This window comes from Petaurus breviceps, unplaced genomic scaffold, assembly GCF_028583685.1.
Source record: "Petaurus breviceps papuanus isolate PSGF00001 unplaced genomic scaffold, PetGlider_PUasm1.0 178, whole genome shotgun sequence".
Taxonomy (NCBI): Eukaryota; Metazoa; Chordata; class Mammalia; order Diprotodontia; family Petauridae; genus Petaurus; species Petaurus breviceps.
In genome coordinates, this window is record NW_027185777.1 from 18,801,328 (window position 1) to 18,815,908 (window position 14,581).

At 38.9% G+C, this 14,581-nt stretch overlaps 4 protein-coding genes across 5 annotated transcripts in view; 3 read left to right on the top strand and 1 right to left on the bottom strand.

Moving 5' to 3' along the window:
- Window positions 1-14,581, top strand: part of RAB18 (RAB18, member RAS oncogene family) — a 508,262-nt gene that overhangs the window by 12,660 nt on the left and 481,021 nt on the right. The gene's annotated exons all lie outside the window — the stretch shown is intronic.
- Window positions 1-14,581, top strand: part of ACBD5 (acyl-CoA binding domain containing 5) — an 88,003-nt gene that overhangs the window by 12,660 nt on the left and 60,762 nt on the right. The window lies entirely within an intron of this gene.
- The window catches only part of YME1L1 (YME1 like 1 ATPase), a 191,677-nt gene that overhangs the window by 12,654 nt on the left and 164,442 nt on the right, over window positions 1-14,581 (top strand). The gene's annotated exons all lie outside the window — the stretch shown is intronic.
- MASTL (microtubule associated serine/threonine kinase like) overlaps window positions 8,897-14,581 on the bottom strand; it is a 109,507-nt gene continuing 103,822 nt past the window's right edge. Inside the window, exon 12 of the mRNA XM_069086332.1 lies at window positions 8,897-8,931. Within this exon, the coding sequence (XP_068942433.1) occupies window positions 8,912-8,931 (20 nt within the window). The 3' untranslated portion in view covers window positions 8,897-8,911. The remainder of the gene's footprint in view (window positions 8,932-14,581) is intronic.

Genomic DNA, 14,581 nt, shown 5'->3' on the forward strand with positions numbered 1-14,581 from the left:
CCCCCCAACTACCGCTGCTTCTGGACCGGGAGGTTGGGTTTTCCCCCCTTTTGCATTGCCCTCTGGGAGTTGTAGTCTTCTCTCCCCGCCACCCCACCCCGGGGACTTTCCCCGGATGGCAACTGCGCACGCGCGAGAGCTACCGGCGGGAGAGAGAGCAGGGAAATGTGGAGGTGAGAAGAAGGATCAAGGAGCATTGTGGCCTTAGGTGCCGAGCTCGCCGAGGGGCCGGCCTGCCCGCCTGCCAGCAGGTGGCACCTGAGAGAGAGAGAGAGCTTGGCTCACTAGTAACCACTAGGGGTTTGTCAGGCACTGGAAGAATCCGAGGAGAGAGACGCGGATTGGGCGTGCCTTGACCTTAACCTTGCCCTTCCTGCAGCTTTGGTGAAAGGTGGCCCTTCGCCTTCTCCCTCTCTCCAGCCCGCCCCCAGACCCCTCCCCAACCAGGCCCCGGCGCCCGCCTCCCCGCCCCCTTGTGAGCGTGCCTCAGTGCCTGGCATGCAGTAGGTGCTTAATAAATGCATATTCCCTCCCTTTAACTTCTCCTGAGGGGAGGCCTCAGGTGGCCGGCGCTTGCCATGTGTTTGCTGTACTAAATGGAATGACAGCTGACTAATCTGGAAACTAGCTCGAGCTCTCCATGTCTCCACGGGAGTTAACCAGCATTTATTAAGCGCCCACTGTGTGCCAGGGCATTGTCACTTCAATCAGGGAATTCACTAATTGGCAAACACTTATTGAGCCCTTGCTGTGTATAAAGAACAGGCAGCTGGGATGGGGGGACGGTTCTGTATAAAATATTAAAGCCTCCCCCGGGAAACCTGTGCTGCCATTATTCCCTGCTCCCTGCATCTGAGGGATCACTCATGTTCTTACCTGCAGCCAGCACTTACATAGAGAGTGAAAGTCAGCCATTCAGAGCTTCCTAGCCTGCCTTGCAGTGTGAAGCTTAGAGTTCCCCTCCACTGATCATCAGGCCAATAACGCGGTAAACGGATTGCTCTCACATCCATATCTAATCGTATTGTGCGCTTAATTTAAAAATAGTTTAATGTGAGTTATTAAAAATGGAGTATGTCCTGTACCTCTTAGCCTATGTAGGAATGAAGACTGAACCTGCGATCTCCCTGCAGAGGAAACACCTTCCATCAGTGCTAGTAGACATCTTTTCTTCAGGTCTTTGGAGTGTTGCCTGGGTAGAACTGCATAGCAAAAGATGTATTTAAATATAGTGGTGCATTTCAACAACATAGGTTTTGGGGGGATTTTTTTACAATAGCGATTAAGAAAAATTTTGCATTTGTATACAGGGCTTTGCCATTTTCACTTATGTCTCATTTGATCTTCACAGCAGCCCTCTAAAATAAGCAGAACAGATTTTACAATCCCCATTTTAGAGATGAAGAAAATGAGGTTCAGGGAAATGAGTCAGTCAGTTAGAAGCTAAGTGATTTATCCAAGGTAACACTTTAAGAGGCAGAAACAAAAATAGAACCCTGTTTTCAGATGCTTAATCCCCTCCTTCTTCAATGGTACATGCCCTTGCAATTTGTAAAAAATATGATCCAGTAGAGTATGCAATCTGTAATTATGGTGACATTATTTTCCAAATCAGCAAGTAGCAGCCAACAAAATAAATTTTTTTAACTTGACTTTTAGGGCAACAGAACAGAAGATCTCAAATCAGAACTAAAATACTGAGGTGGATAGTCATCGGGCCTTTACTGACTCTACCGTCTTTAAGAGACTCCTTTGAATGAATTTTGTATTAATAGATTAGTCCCTCTTGGGGGGGGGGGGGGGGCCAAGGCTAAAACCTGAAGTTATGGACCATAGGTTTTCTATACTCCAAATTTAAAAACTTATATGCTGTAAAACTCATAATTGTCTAACCATATTCTAAGAAATTGAGTTAACTATGCCAGAATCTTTAAAGCATATAGCAATAATAATAATAATAACTAGCCTTGTTATAGCACCTTAAGGTGGGAAGAACACTTTGCACCTTTATATCTCATTTTATCCTCTCAACAAGCCCAAGAGGTAGATACTCTTATTAGCCCCCTTCTATAGATGAGGAAACAGAGGCAGACAGAAGTTAAGTGACTTGTCCAAGGTCACTCAGCTAGTAAGCACCTGAGGCTCTATAAGAGTATGTACATGTTATTACCAAATCATAGCATCATAGAATGTTAAGAACTGGAAAAGATATTAGCAATTATCTAGTATAGCCTTTTAGTCAAGAGTCCTTCCCTGGCATTCCTAATAGAGAATCATTTTCATCCTTCTCTTGAACACTTTTTGACAGAGGACCATCAGTCCTCTGCTTAAACATTTGTGAGGCACATATAGAAAGTGCTATAAAGTTAGCTATCATTATTTATGATTATTATTATTTATAGTGCTAGGGAACTCACTACTTTACAAAGAGCCCTATTCCATTCCTAACTGCCAGAAATTTCTTACTCTTATTGCTAAAATCTGCTTCTCTTATAGTTTCAGCCTTTTGGCCTAGTTCCACCCTTATAACTGTTGCAGATTTAGTCTTCCATTTAATAGCCCGTAATATATTCTGCATACATGTATCATTATATATGTATATATTCCCTTCAACAAGATAAAAATTCCCAGTTCCTTCCCCCATTCCTTATCTGGCATGGTTTTCAGATCCTAGTCATGTTCCTTCAGGCATAATTGAATCCAGGTCTCCAAATGTGATCTGACTACTGAAAAGAACACAGCAGGACTGTCACCCTTCTTTTTTCTAAACACACCCTTAGGTCCTTCAAAGACTCTGTCATCTCATCTCTATGGATATTCTCTCCATGGATACAGATCCCAGGTCATTTGCATCTTCTTTATTGTCCAATAATTGTTTATTGTGATTATTATTCAGGTTGTTGTTTGTCCTTTGTTTTCGAAGAGGAATATGACATCAGGAAGACGATGCCATATTTGCAGGTGAATTGGATTTAAGCGAGGCGGGACTATGCAAGGTCGCCAGCCTCACTTTCTCCTCCAGAGCCATCTGGGTCCAGTGGCCAGGTGTCGATCAGGACAATTGGAGATGGCCCCCAATTATTGTTCATGTCTTTCAATGAATATATGAAGAATCCACCCAATGTACTGAATGCCTTTTCTAGGAATTTTAATCTTTTGTGCCTACCTGTAGAACATACGAGCTGTGTTAATAAGTCTAACTTTCTGACAGTTAGATGTAAGAATTTTCTAACTAAGATCTGCCTTGAAATGAAATGGGGCCCCTTGTGAAGAAGAGTGTTCCTTAGCATTGTCATCCCTTGCTTTTGCTATGGGACTGGCTCACTTCCTTTTCTGGTCATACATAATGCTACTTGGTGTCTTTTTAAAAAATTTGCTTTGACATCCTTTGTTTTTCTATCACCATAATTTTTCAAATATCCTTCCTCCCTGCACCACTGAAAAATGTTTTCTTGTTAGTAGTTTCTGACTCTTCATGACCCAATTTTGGGTTTTCTTAGCAAAGATACTGTGGTACTTTGCATTTTTCTTTTCGAGTTCATTCTATAGATGAGGAACTGGGGCAAACAGGGTTAAATGACTTGTCCAGAGTCATGCAGCTAGTAGGCATCTGAGGCCAGATTTGAACTCAGGAAGATGAATCTTTCTGATTCCAGGCCAGGTACACTATGTACTTTGCCCCTAGCTGCCCCATCCCTTATTGACAAAGATTGAGGGGTGGGGGGAGAGCCGAGAAGCAGTTCAGCAAAACTACAAAGAAGGGAAGGTGGCATAACATCTTTTTTTTGTTTTTGGAGGGGGGAAGGTAGGGCAGTTGGGGTTAAGTGACTTGCCCAAGGTCACACAGCTGGTTTTGTGTTGAGGCATAATATCTTAGCATAACATCTCTTCATTGCCAAGTACAGGCATGATACTGATGAAACTGGCTGTTTCTGGTTAAGGAGGGAGGGGGAGGGTGCTGCCCTTAAAATTACGTTGTCATTGTGTGCATTGTTTTCCTTGGTTCTGCTGACTTTAGTCTGCCTTAATAAGTTTCCCAAGTTTTTTCATGTTTGTCATTTCTTACAATACCTGTAATATTCCATAGCATTCATGTTCCACAATTTGGTTAGCCATTCCCTAATCAATGAGCAGCCTCTGTTTCTAGTTATTTTACTGCTACAAAGAGCAATGCTAGGAATATTTTGGTGTATATTGGGCCTCATGTTTATTGATTGATTATTCAATACCCTTTGGGAATATAGCTACCAGTGTGATTTCCAGGGCAAAAGTTATGGAAACTTTATTCTCTCTCTGTCTCTCTCTTTCTGTCTTTCTCTCACTCTCAGGCTCTCTCTCGCTCGCGCTCTCTCTCTCTTTCTCTCTCTCCAGTTCTAAATTGCTTTCCAGAATGATTGGACCATTTACAACTCTACCAGCAGTGCATTAGTATTCTTGTCTTTCCACAAACCCTCCAGTATTGACTATTCACAACCCTCTCACCTTTTAAAATTACCTTTATCAGTGTGCAGGGTGTAAAGTGAAATCTCAGATTTCTAAAAATTTACATTTCTCTTATTATTACTGATTTGGAGTCGTTTTTCATATTGTCAATGGTTTGCTCTTCTTTTCAGAACTGTTTGTTCATATTATTTGAGCAATTAATTTATTTTACATTTCTTGCCTATAACTGTCATTTGGTCATATGCTTTAGGCTCCTTACACTATGGAGAGTAACTATAGATAGAAACTATGGATAGTTTCTCCATTTCTCTCTGAGTTACCTGCAATTTTGATTATTTTGCAGTCCTTATGCTTCATGATTTGCAGCCTTATAGCATTACCCAGAGAATACTGATGATACAACAATGGACCTTTTGTGTCAGGAAGCAACTTGGACTCATTGAAAGCAGGCAGTTTCTAAAATGCAATACAACTCATTTTCTCACCCTGTTTCATTCATGGAATTTGTATCCCCAGCCACAGAACAATGGTCGGCACATAGTAGGCACTTATCCAAGACTGGGGTTGGTTAGCCTGAAGAAGAGAACATTTAAGGGATGAGAGAGGGAAGGGAATCCTCAGTACTTGAAGGGCTGTTATGTGAAAGAGGAATTAGACCTGTGAGGCTTGGCCACAGAAAACTAGATGGAATGAGAGGTGAAATTTAGGCTTGATGTAAGGGAATAGTGCTTAAAAAAAAAAAAAACTGTCCAAATAGCATGTCCTTCCTCAGTGGGTAGTGAATTTCCTAACCCTAGGAGTCCTCACTCAGGGCGGGCTTCCTAGGAATGTCCAGGGGGTGGGGTGGAACAGTCTTTTCTGGTACAGATTGAACTAGACAGCCTCAGAGGTCTCTTCCAACTCTGACATTCTGTGACAGTACAATTACCCTTCTTCTAGCCTAATGGCAGAGTTTTACATCAGCCTTCCCAGATCTTCCTGAATCTTTATTCTATCATCTTACATATTAACTATACTTCCCATCTTTGTGTAATCTGCCTTTTTCTACTTTCCAAACTGGTTAATGAGAATACTAGTTGATCTTGACATTAATCAAAATGAGTATTTAATTATTTCCTCTAAAATAATAGCTATTAAAAATAGCTATTAAAAGGTCTATTCCTAACTTTATCCCTGCTAAGTTTAGTCTTCACCACTGCTTGCCAAGATGCTGACTTCCTGAAGATATCTTGGATGATGTCCAGGGAATGTAGTTGAAATTTTGCTGTCATTCTTATTTATAAACATCTACAAAAGAAGTGCTCTGCATTTTTCCTTGGTGTCATACTTTTACCATATATCCATTTTTATTAAATAAAATCAGATAACTTATGCCAATATTTACTCTGCAATGACTATATTAAGGAGGTCTCTAGGTTTTGCCCTATCTATAAAAAGCTTATTTTTCTTGCAACCTTGCTATAAAAAAATTAAGAGCTGGGATTGAAGTCACAAAGACCTGGGATCTAGTCCCAGCTCTGGCACCTACTAGCTGTGTGACCCTGGGTAAGTGCTTTAACTTCTCTGTGTGCAAGGCAGCTCTCTGAGACCATAAGTTGCAAAGCAGCTACTGATTTGCATCAATGGACAAAGTTTCCACACCAAAAGTTCTCCAAATAAATGAAATCACAGATCCTGGCTAAAAGACATTTTAAAAAAATTGTCTTTCAAAAAACCTGAAGGAAAAATTTTAAATTCATAACAAAGTAGATGAGCATTTTTAAAACAAGCCTGCTATTTTTAGACACCATTAACTTTAAGAATATTTCTAACATATCACGTAGAGTGACATAATAGTAACTTTCATTTGTAGAGCACCTTTACCTTTTACAAAACTAATTTCTAACAACCACCTGTGAGGCAAAATGTTTTCAGTGAAATGTAAGGAATGATAAGTGTAAGGTATAAAAAGACTGAAAAGAAGAGGAGGAGGGCTAGGTTATGAAGGACTTCAAATGTCAAACTGGAGGTTTTGGAGGGGGCCACTGGAGTTTTTTGAGTAGGGGAGTGACATGTTCAGACCTACCGATTTAGGAGAATCATTGAGGATGGATCAGAGTAGGGAGAGACTTGAGACAACACAGACCCACCAGCAAGCTGTTGGAGTAATCCAGGTATGAGGTGGTAAGGGCCTGTACCAGGGGTGGCAGTTGCAGAGGATGGATTCCAGAAATATTGGAAAAGTGAAATCAGCACCAACATTATGACAAGGTCCCACAGGCATTGTGTGTGAGACTAGAGCCCAGATCTTCCTGGCTACTGCACTATAGCTGCCTCTCGAAGTCGTAGCTCATTATCATCATCATCATTATTTTTAATCATTAGCTCTTGACCAAAAAAGCTGATATCATGCATTTTTGCTTTTAGTTTTTTACTATCATGTTAATTGTCTCCAACATTAATTTGGTCTTTCCAAGTAAATGAAAAGTTTCCTTGAGTGCAGTGACTGATTGCCTTGAACACAGGGACTTGAATCCAGTTCAACAAACATTTTTTTCATTCACCTAATGCTATTTTCAGGGTACTATAGTAGTCCCGTCTATAGATCTGGGGGGTTGTGGTGCAAGGGGGGGATGGTCCCTGCCTTTAAGGAATTTCTATTCTAGGGAGGGGAGGGAAAGCACCTTGTACATAAGTAAGTAGATACTAAAGTATCTACTTTATAAAGTAGATGCTAAAGATAATTATATCTAGAGCACCGTTTGACCACTGGTCAAGATATTCCACTGTGAACCTATTCTTTCTAGAATAAAATGCAAACGCCCTTCTTTGTCATTTAGAGACCTTCACAGTCTGACTCCAAAGTACCTTAACAGCCTTGAAATATATCACTGCCCTTCATGAACTCTTTGGTCCAGACAAGCTGGTCCTCCTGCTATTCCTCACATGTATGTCTTCTCTCTCTGCATAGCCTGTGCCCCCAGTGCCCGCTCATCTCGGCCTTTTAGAATCCCTACTTTCCTTCAAAGCTTACCTTAGATGTCACCTCCTCCATGAGGCTTTCTTGATCTCCTCAGCTGCTACTACTTCCTTCTAAATCACCGTGTATTTAATTTTTCCAACATTTTGCATATATTTTATACTGTTATTTTTACATGTACATATTATCTTGCTTTAGGAAATGTGAGCTGCTTGAGGGCAGGTACTGTTCCATTTTTGTCTTGAATCTCTAGCATCTAACATTGTGACTGACCTACATAGTAACTTAAAAAATGCTTGTTGACTTATGGATAGATTGAATACAGTGTAATTTCAGGGAAAAGAGAGAGTGCCAATGATGAGTACTAAAGAAGAGGGATAGGACAGGCCTATTTCAAAAAGAACATGGCATGGGCCCCCAAGTTGTTCAATTGAAATTAATCCTGTTTCTTCATAACCCCTCCTGGTGCCTCTCAGTACCAAATGCACTGGCAATGCTGTTGGGTATTCCCCACTTTTTCATCATCCATTCTAATTCTAATGCCTTCTACTTTATCTGGGATGGTTTTTCCATCTAAGTAAGTTAAAATCTTACCTAGCCTTTAAAGCTAGGCTCACATAGCACCACTTCCAGGAAATCTTCCTGGATTCCCCCCAGCCAGAAGTGATCTCTTCCTCCTCTCAATTTTTGGAGTGCGATGTCAGGTGAGGTTTCTGGTTTGGTTTGGTTTGCTTGACTGTTTTTCTTTTTTTTTTATTAGGGGAAGCAAAAAAGATTGGGTAGTTATCGTGGCATTGAAATGAAAACTGCCAGTCCGACTTTTAAGATGCATCCTTAAAACACTTTTAAAAAAACATTTCCTATGCATTTGCCTTTCCCTGTGGTGTCCTTGTGTGTGGACATGCATTATCTCCAGTACTTTGCAACAGGAACCATGTTTTGTTTGTTTGTTTCCACCTCTGTATCACACAGCATCTAGTAAGGTGCCTTGTATACAACAGTCACTCATCAAACATTTGTTAAGTGGTTGAATGAGTGAATGAGATGTGCTTCCATGGAAAGAACCATTCCAGGGGAAGAGAATCAGGGGTAAATTTTAATCCCAGCTCTGTAACCAAATTTCTATCACTGTGCTTAAGTCAGTAAACTTCTCTGGGCCTCAGCTTCTTTTCCAAAAATGTAGATTGGGAAAGGTTGTCTGAAAGGTTTCTTCTAACCCTAGAATTCTATCATGCTAATAAATTAATTTTAGTAATAGTCTTCATAACAGTTATATAGACTTACTTCTATAGTTTTATATTTAGAAGCTAAAAACTATTCGTTCAGAGTGATCTTGGTTTTCAAAGAGGCAGAGAGACCAAACTGCTGGCATTTGCTGGATTATGGGGAAAGCAGGTGAGTTCCAGAAAAACATCTACTTCTGCTTCATTGACTGCACCAAAGCCTTTAATTGTGTGGATCACAACAAAATGTGGCAAGTCCTCAAAGAGATGGGATTTCCAGATCACCTTACTTGTTTCCTGAGGAACCTGTATGGAGGCCAAGAAACCACAATTAGAACCAAACGTGCAATAACTGATTGGGTTAAGAATGGAAAAGGAGTATGACCAGACTATATATTGTCATCTTATTAATTTCATGTATATGCAGAGTACATCATGCAAAATACCAGAATGGATGAATCAAAGCTGGAATTTAAGATCTGGAAGAAAGATAAACAATCTCAGATATGTAGGTGATACCACTTTGATAGCAGAAAGTGAAGTAGAATTAAGAAACCTCTTGATGAGGGTGAAAGAGGAGACTATAAAATCTAGCTTGAAGCTTAACATCAAAAAACTTAACATCTTGGCAACTGGTTCTATCACTTCCTGGAAAACAGAGGGAGAAAAAATGGAAGCAGTGTCACTTTATATTCTTGGGCTCAAAGATCACTGCAGACAGAGACTAAATTGAAACACTCTTGCTTCTTGGTAAGAAAGCTATGGCAAATCTGAACAGCATACTGAAAAACAGACATCACCTTGCCAACAAATATCCTTGTAGGCAAAGCTATGTTTTTTTTTTTTCCAGTAGAAATGTATGACTGTGAGAATTGAACTACATATAGAAAGCTGAGTGCTACAGAACCCATGCTTTCAGATTGTGGTGTTGGAGAAGACTTTTGAAAGCCCCCTGAATAGCAAGGAGGTCAAATCAGCCAACAATTAAAGAAATTGATTCAGGCTGTTCACTGGAAGCTGAAGCTTAAATACTTTGACTTACATAATGAGAAGACAGGAGTCATTGGAAAAGCCCCTGATGTTGGGAAAGATTGAAAGCAAAAGGAAAAAGGATGGCAGAGGTGAGATAGTGTCATGGAAGCAATGAGCATGAGCTTGGACAGACTTGGGGAGATAGTGGAGGTTAGAAAGCAAGAGAGTTGGACACGACTGAACAATAAGAAAAACTGAGTTATTGCGTTATTTTATATATGTAAATTAATTTAAGGAAATACTTATAAAACCAGAAGGTAAACCATTTCTGATTCAAAAGAGATGAAAATCAGGGCAGCTAGGTGGCACAGTGAATAGAGCACCGGCCCTGGAGTCAGGAGGACCTGAGTTGAAATCTGGCCTCAGACACTTAACACTTACTAGCCATATGACCTTGGGCAAGTCACTTAACCACAACTGCCCCTCCAAAAAAAAGCAAAAAAAGGAGATGAAAATTTTAGAAATGCTTTTCTGTGCTATATTAGGAAAAGAATATTAGTCATTAAAAGCAAGGCATTTAATGTTTTGCCCAGGGTCATATGGCTAGTTTTTGTGTTAAGCATCTGAAGCTGGATCTGAACTCGCCACCTAGTCACCCCCTTGATAAACTTCTAAAGCTTGTGAATTCTAGATTTTCTTTTCTACAAACATATATGTATATACATATACATATATATATATATATACATATACACACAGTAGTTAGTTTTAATAAGCATTTATATTTTTTTAAAATAAATTTGCCATGTTTTTTAAAAAAGAAACAACATTTCAATCAAGCTAGGATAAGACACTTCGAATTTTGTTCAATGATGCTATCTTTTGTACTTCAGTAATTTCCCAGTATACTGACTTGGCTGTGTGACGCATTCCACCCTTTTTTTTTATTATTTTTTTTTTTATAAGCAATCAGGGTTAAGTAACTTGCTCAAGGTTACACGGCCAGTTATTTCTGGGTGTGGTGCTGAGTGTCTGAGCCCGGATTTGATCCGGGTCGACACTGGAGCCGGTGCTCTTACTCGCTGAGCCACCTGGCCGCCCCTAAGCAATTGGGGTTAAGTAACTTGCTCAAGGTTACACGGCCAGGTGTTTCTGGGTGGGTGCTAAGTATCTGAGCCCGGGATTCGATCTCCAGGTCTTCTCAACACTGGAGCCGGTGCTCTTACTCGCTGTGCTACCTGGCCGCCCCAGCATCCCACCCTTTTGACAAAGAAAAAGTAAGGTACAATCATATGTAACATTCCATATCCTTAGTAGCATATTCTCTCTCTACCAAGAATGTGGGAGTGCCACTAAGTTAGCTCAGGTCCCCATAGAATGCAGTAACCTTCTGGCCCTTGTCTTTCTGTCATCCATGCTGTCTCCCACCCCACTACTACAGTAATGTTCCTAATGCACAACTCTGATCATATCAAACCCTAGCTCCAAAAGTGGCCATGGCATCCTATTTCCTTTCCAATAAAGTGCAAACTTCTCTACCTAACACTCGGGGCTCTCCACAGCCTTGCTTCACTCTATCCTCCCCAGCATTCCTCTCCCAGATCCTTTGCTAACAAATTAGGTTCTTCACAGATCACTAAACTTAACCGACTGTTTCCCAATTTCATTCACTTAGTGTTCTGTCCCACATGCTTGGAAGATACTTTTCTTCCCATATTTCCAACTGTGAAAATCCTACCAATGTCATCTCCTTCAAAAAGCTTCCTGAACCCCTCCAGCCAGAAGTAATTTCTTTCTCATCTGTACTCATTCTGTTCACACCTCTCCTGTGTACACAAAATACTCTATTTTGCATGTAAACGTTTGTTTCTTATCTCCCCTAGATTATAAGCTCCACGAGAGCAGAGACAATATTTTTCTTTTAATTTCTGTAACTCCAGTGATTATATATATGTATATAGACTATATGCTATAAATATACAATATATGTTTACAGATATAAGTATATGTACATATAGACATGTGTATTTATTCACAAGTATATACACATATATACTACACATATACAAATATGTATACATGTATATACATATAAAGTGTGTGTATATATACATATCTAAATATATGTGTATGTGTACATATGTATAATATATATTTTAATAATATATCTATAGAATTAAATTATAATGAAGTCCAAACTCTTATGCCTAATATAGATCATTAGAGGTAGAAGGAGCCTTACAGATCATGTAATCTAACCACTTTACAGATGTGGCCCAGAGAAGTAAAATGGCTTCTGATGCCCAGTCTAGCATTCTTTTCACAACATACTACACCACTTCTCTCTTCTCCTGATTAGAATGCCTAAAGTTCTCTATTTTGTAACACAAAATCAATACTTGACTATTAAAGTATATTTCTGTGAATTCTTCTCTGGTTATTTCATCCCTATCTCATTTCCTTTGAGATTAAAACCTCCTGAAGAGAAAGAACTATCTTTTACTTCCTTCCTATTTCCCACCACACCTAACACACAATGCTCTGCATGGGGTAGACACTTAATAAATTTTTGTGTAATAAATGCATCTTGTGAATTCTTCTTTCAACAACTACTCTGCTTATTGTCATATTTGTATGAAGTCTCCTAGATTAATTCTAGAAAGTATTTTCCTAATGAGTAGCATTAGAAGCAATCATTTCTGGAATGATTTATGTTAGGGTACATTATTAAAATACTAAATAATAAGATAAAAGCAACAATGAAGATTTTCAATCCTACTGTAAATAAAAAGCCATAAAATACTGAACAATGATCTTTTAAATTCTTCATTAGGAACAAATTAACTTTATTTTCATATGCAATAACAGTTAATACAGCAGGAAAAACTAATTTTCAATGTATAACATCTGTTTATCTTGAAAGAAAAATAGTCCTTCTTTGTTAGCATTTTAAAGAATCAAACCTAAAATAACAGGAGTTTAAATTGCCTTATAAAGAATTATTAAAAGAAACACTTTATATTTCTTGGCTTTAAATATGTCACTGCAAAAAAAAAAATGCAGTTGTCGCATTTTTTTGAATTCCCAAGATGGAAAAACTACACAAAGCACTCTTTTGAGAATTCAGCAGCTGTGCTTTCAAAGACTCAGAAAGGGCAAATGCTAACATCAACCACTTTTAACTACTCTAGAATTCCAAATATTGCAGCTTCTTCCTCAGAATAATATATACTTCTTATTTATTAATAAGAAATGTGTTCATTCATTCATTCATTCAGAAATTATTAAGCACCTACTCTGTGGAAAGCAGTGCTGATGCCTATGGTTAAAATGCAAATATGCTCACATCATTCAGAATCATTTATTGAAACCTATTTTGATGTATCTCCAGATTTCTCCTCTTTCACAAGATCCATGCTGCATCACCTTCTATCTGCCTGCAGGATTCAATGCTAAGTTGTGCTAAAAACTAAACTAAAAGGAGGAGACAGATGCTAGAAATATTGCAGAGGTAGAACTGATATGACTTAGCAATTGGTTCAGTATGGTAGAGAGAAAATCACAAGATCATAGATTTAGTGCTGCCAGCTTTGGGCCTGAAAAAGGAATATTCACTACGAGCTACCAGAAGTACTGTAGATTACGTGGCATGAATACTGCTCAAAATGTTTATGCTTCTGTTTTTTAAAATCCCCAATTTTATCTCATACAGCATTATGATTATAATGCTAACCTAAAATGTTATAAATAAGTTCATCTTTAAGTTGATTTAATAAGAATTTCATTACTACTGAGTAGATGAGAAATGCCTTTTAGAATAATTTTATAAAGCTGTGATAAAAAAAAAACAGTAGCTCTTCTGTAGTCTCTATAAAAAAAGATCTCAGAATTATAGATTTGGTGCTTGAAGGAACCTCAGAAGTTATTTTGTTCAATTCTCTCATTTTACATGTAACAAGCATTCTGACTCGTTTTCCATAACTTCCTACTTCATTAGGCTCATGGAACAGGTTAAAAACTATATCAGAAAGTCATTGCTCTTGGAAAGGGAGTAAAATAACTCTTTTACATACAGAAAAAGAAACTAAAGTCAGGAGATGTTAAATAATTTGTCAAAAGTCACATGAGGCCTCTGATGCCAAATATAGTGCTCCCTCTCCTAGTCAGGCTTTTTTGGGGTAAGTGGAAGTAGAGAATCAGTCTGAACTGGTGGTTCCATTGCTTTAAGGCAGGGGTGTCAAACATATAGAAATAGGGGCTATGAATCCTTACATAAGGATCCTTGACTAAGCATATTCACTTAGTTTTAAAATGTAATGTTATCTATGCTTTTTGGTATTTTTATTTCTTTTGTTAAATATTTCCCAATTATATTCTTTTTTTTTTTTTTTTGCCTTTGGGAGGGCAATTGGGGTTAAGTAACTTGCCTAAGGTTACATGTCTAGGTTTTGTGTGTGTGTGTGTGTGTGTGTGTGTGTTAAGTGTCTGAGGCCGGATCTGAACCCAGGTTCTCCTGACTCCGGGTCTGGTGCTTTATTCACTATGCCACCTAGCCGCCCCCCCCCAATTACATTCTAACCTGGTTCCAGTGCACTTGGAAGTATCATAGTAAGCCTACTGGCTATGTCTGACACTTGCTGTTATAGAAAATCCTTCTACCAGTTCAACAATTTATCCATAATTTATAGCCTTAGAGAATTGCCTAATAAGTTGATTTGTCGATGCTTACACAGCTAATATGTGTCAGAGGCAGAGTCTTTATTACTCCAAAGCTAGTTCATTCCCACTATTCCAGGATGCACCAAATACCCATATTGAAAGATACCAACACTCTTAGTAGGTTGGTCAACCACTTTAACAGAGACCAAGAGCCAAACAACAAAGGAAATGAAATAAAAAGTTCTTGACCGTAGTGACTGTTAGTGACCTGAATAAGTTTAAGCAGAAATTGGTGGCAAACATATGGTAATAAAGAATGTTAAGG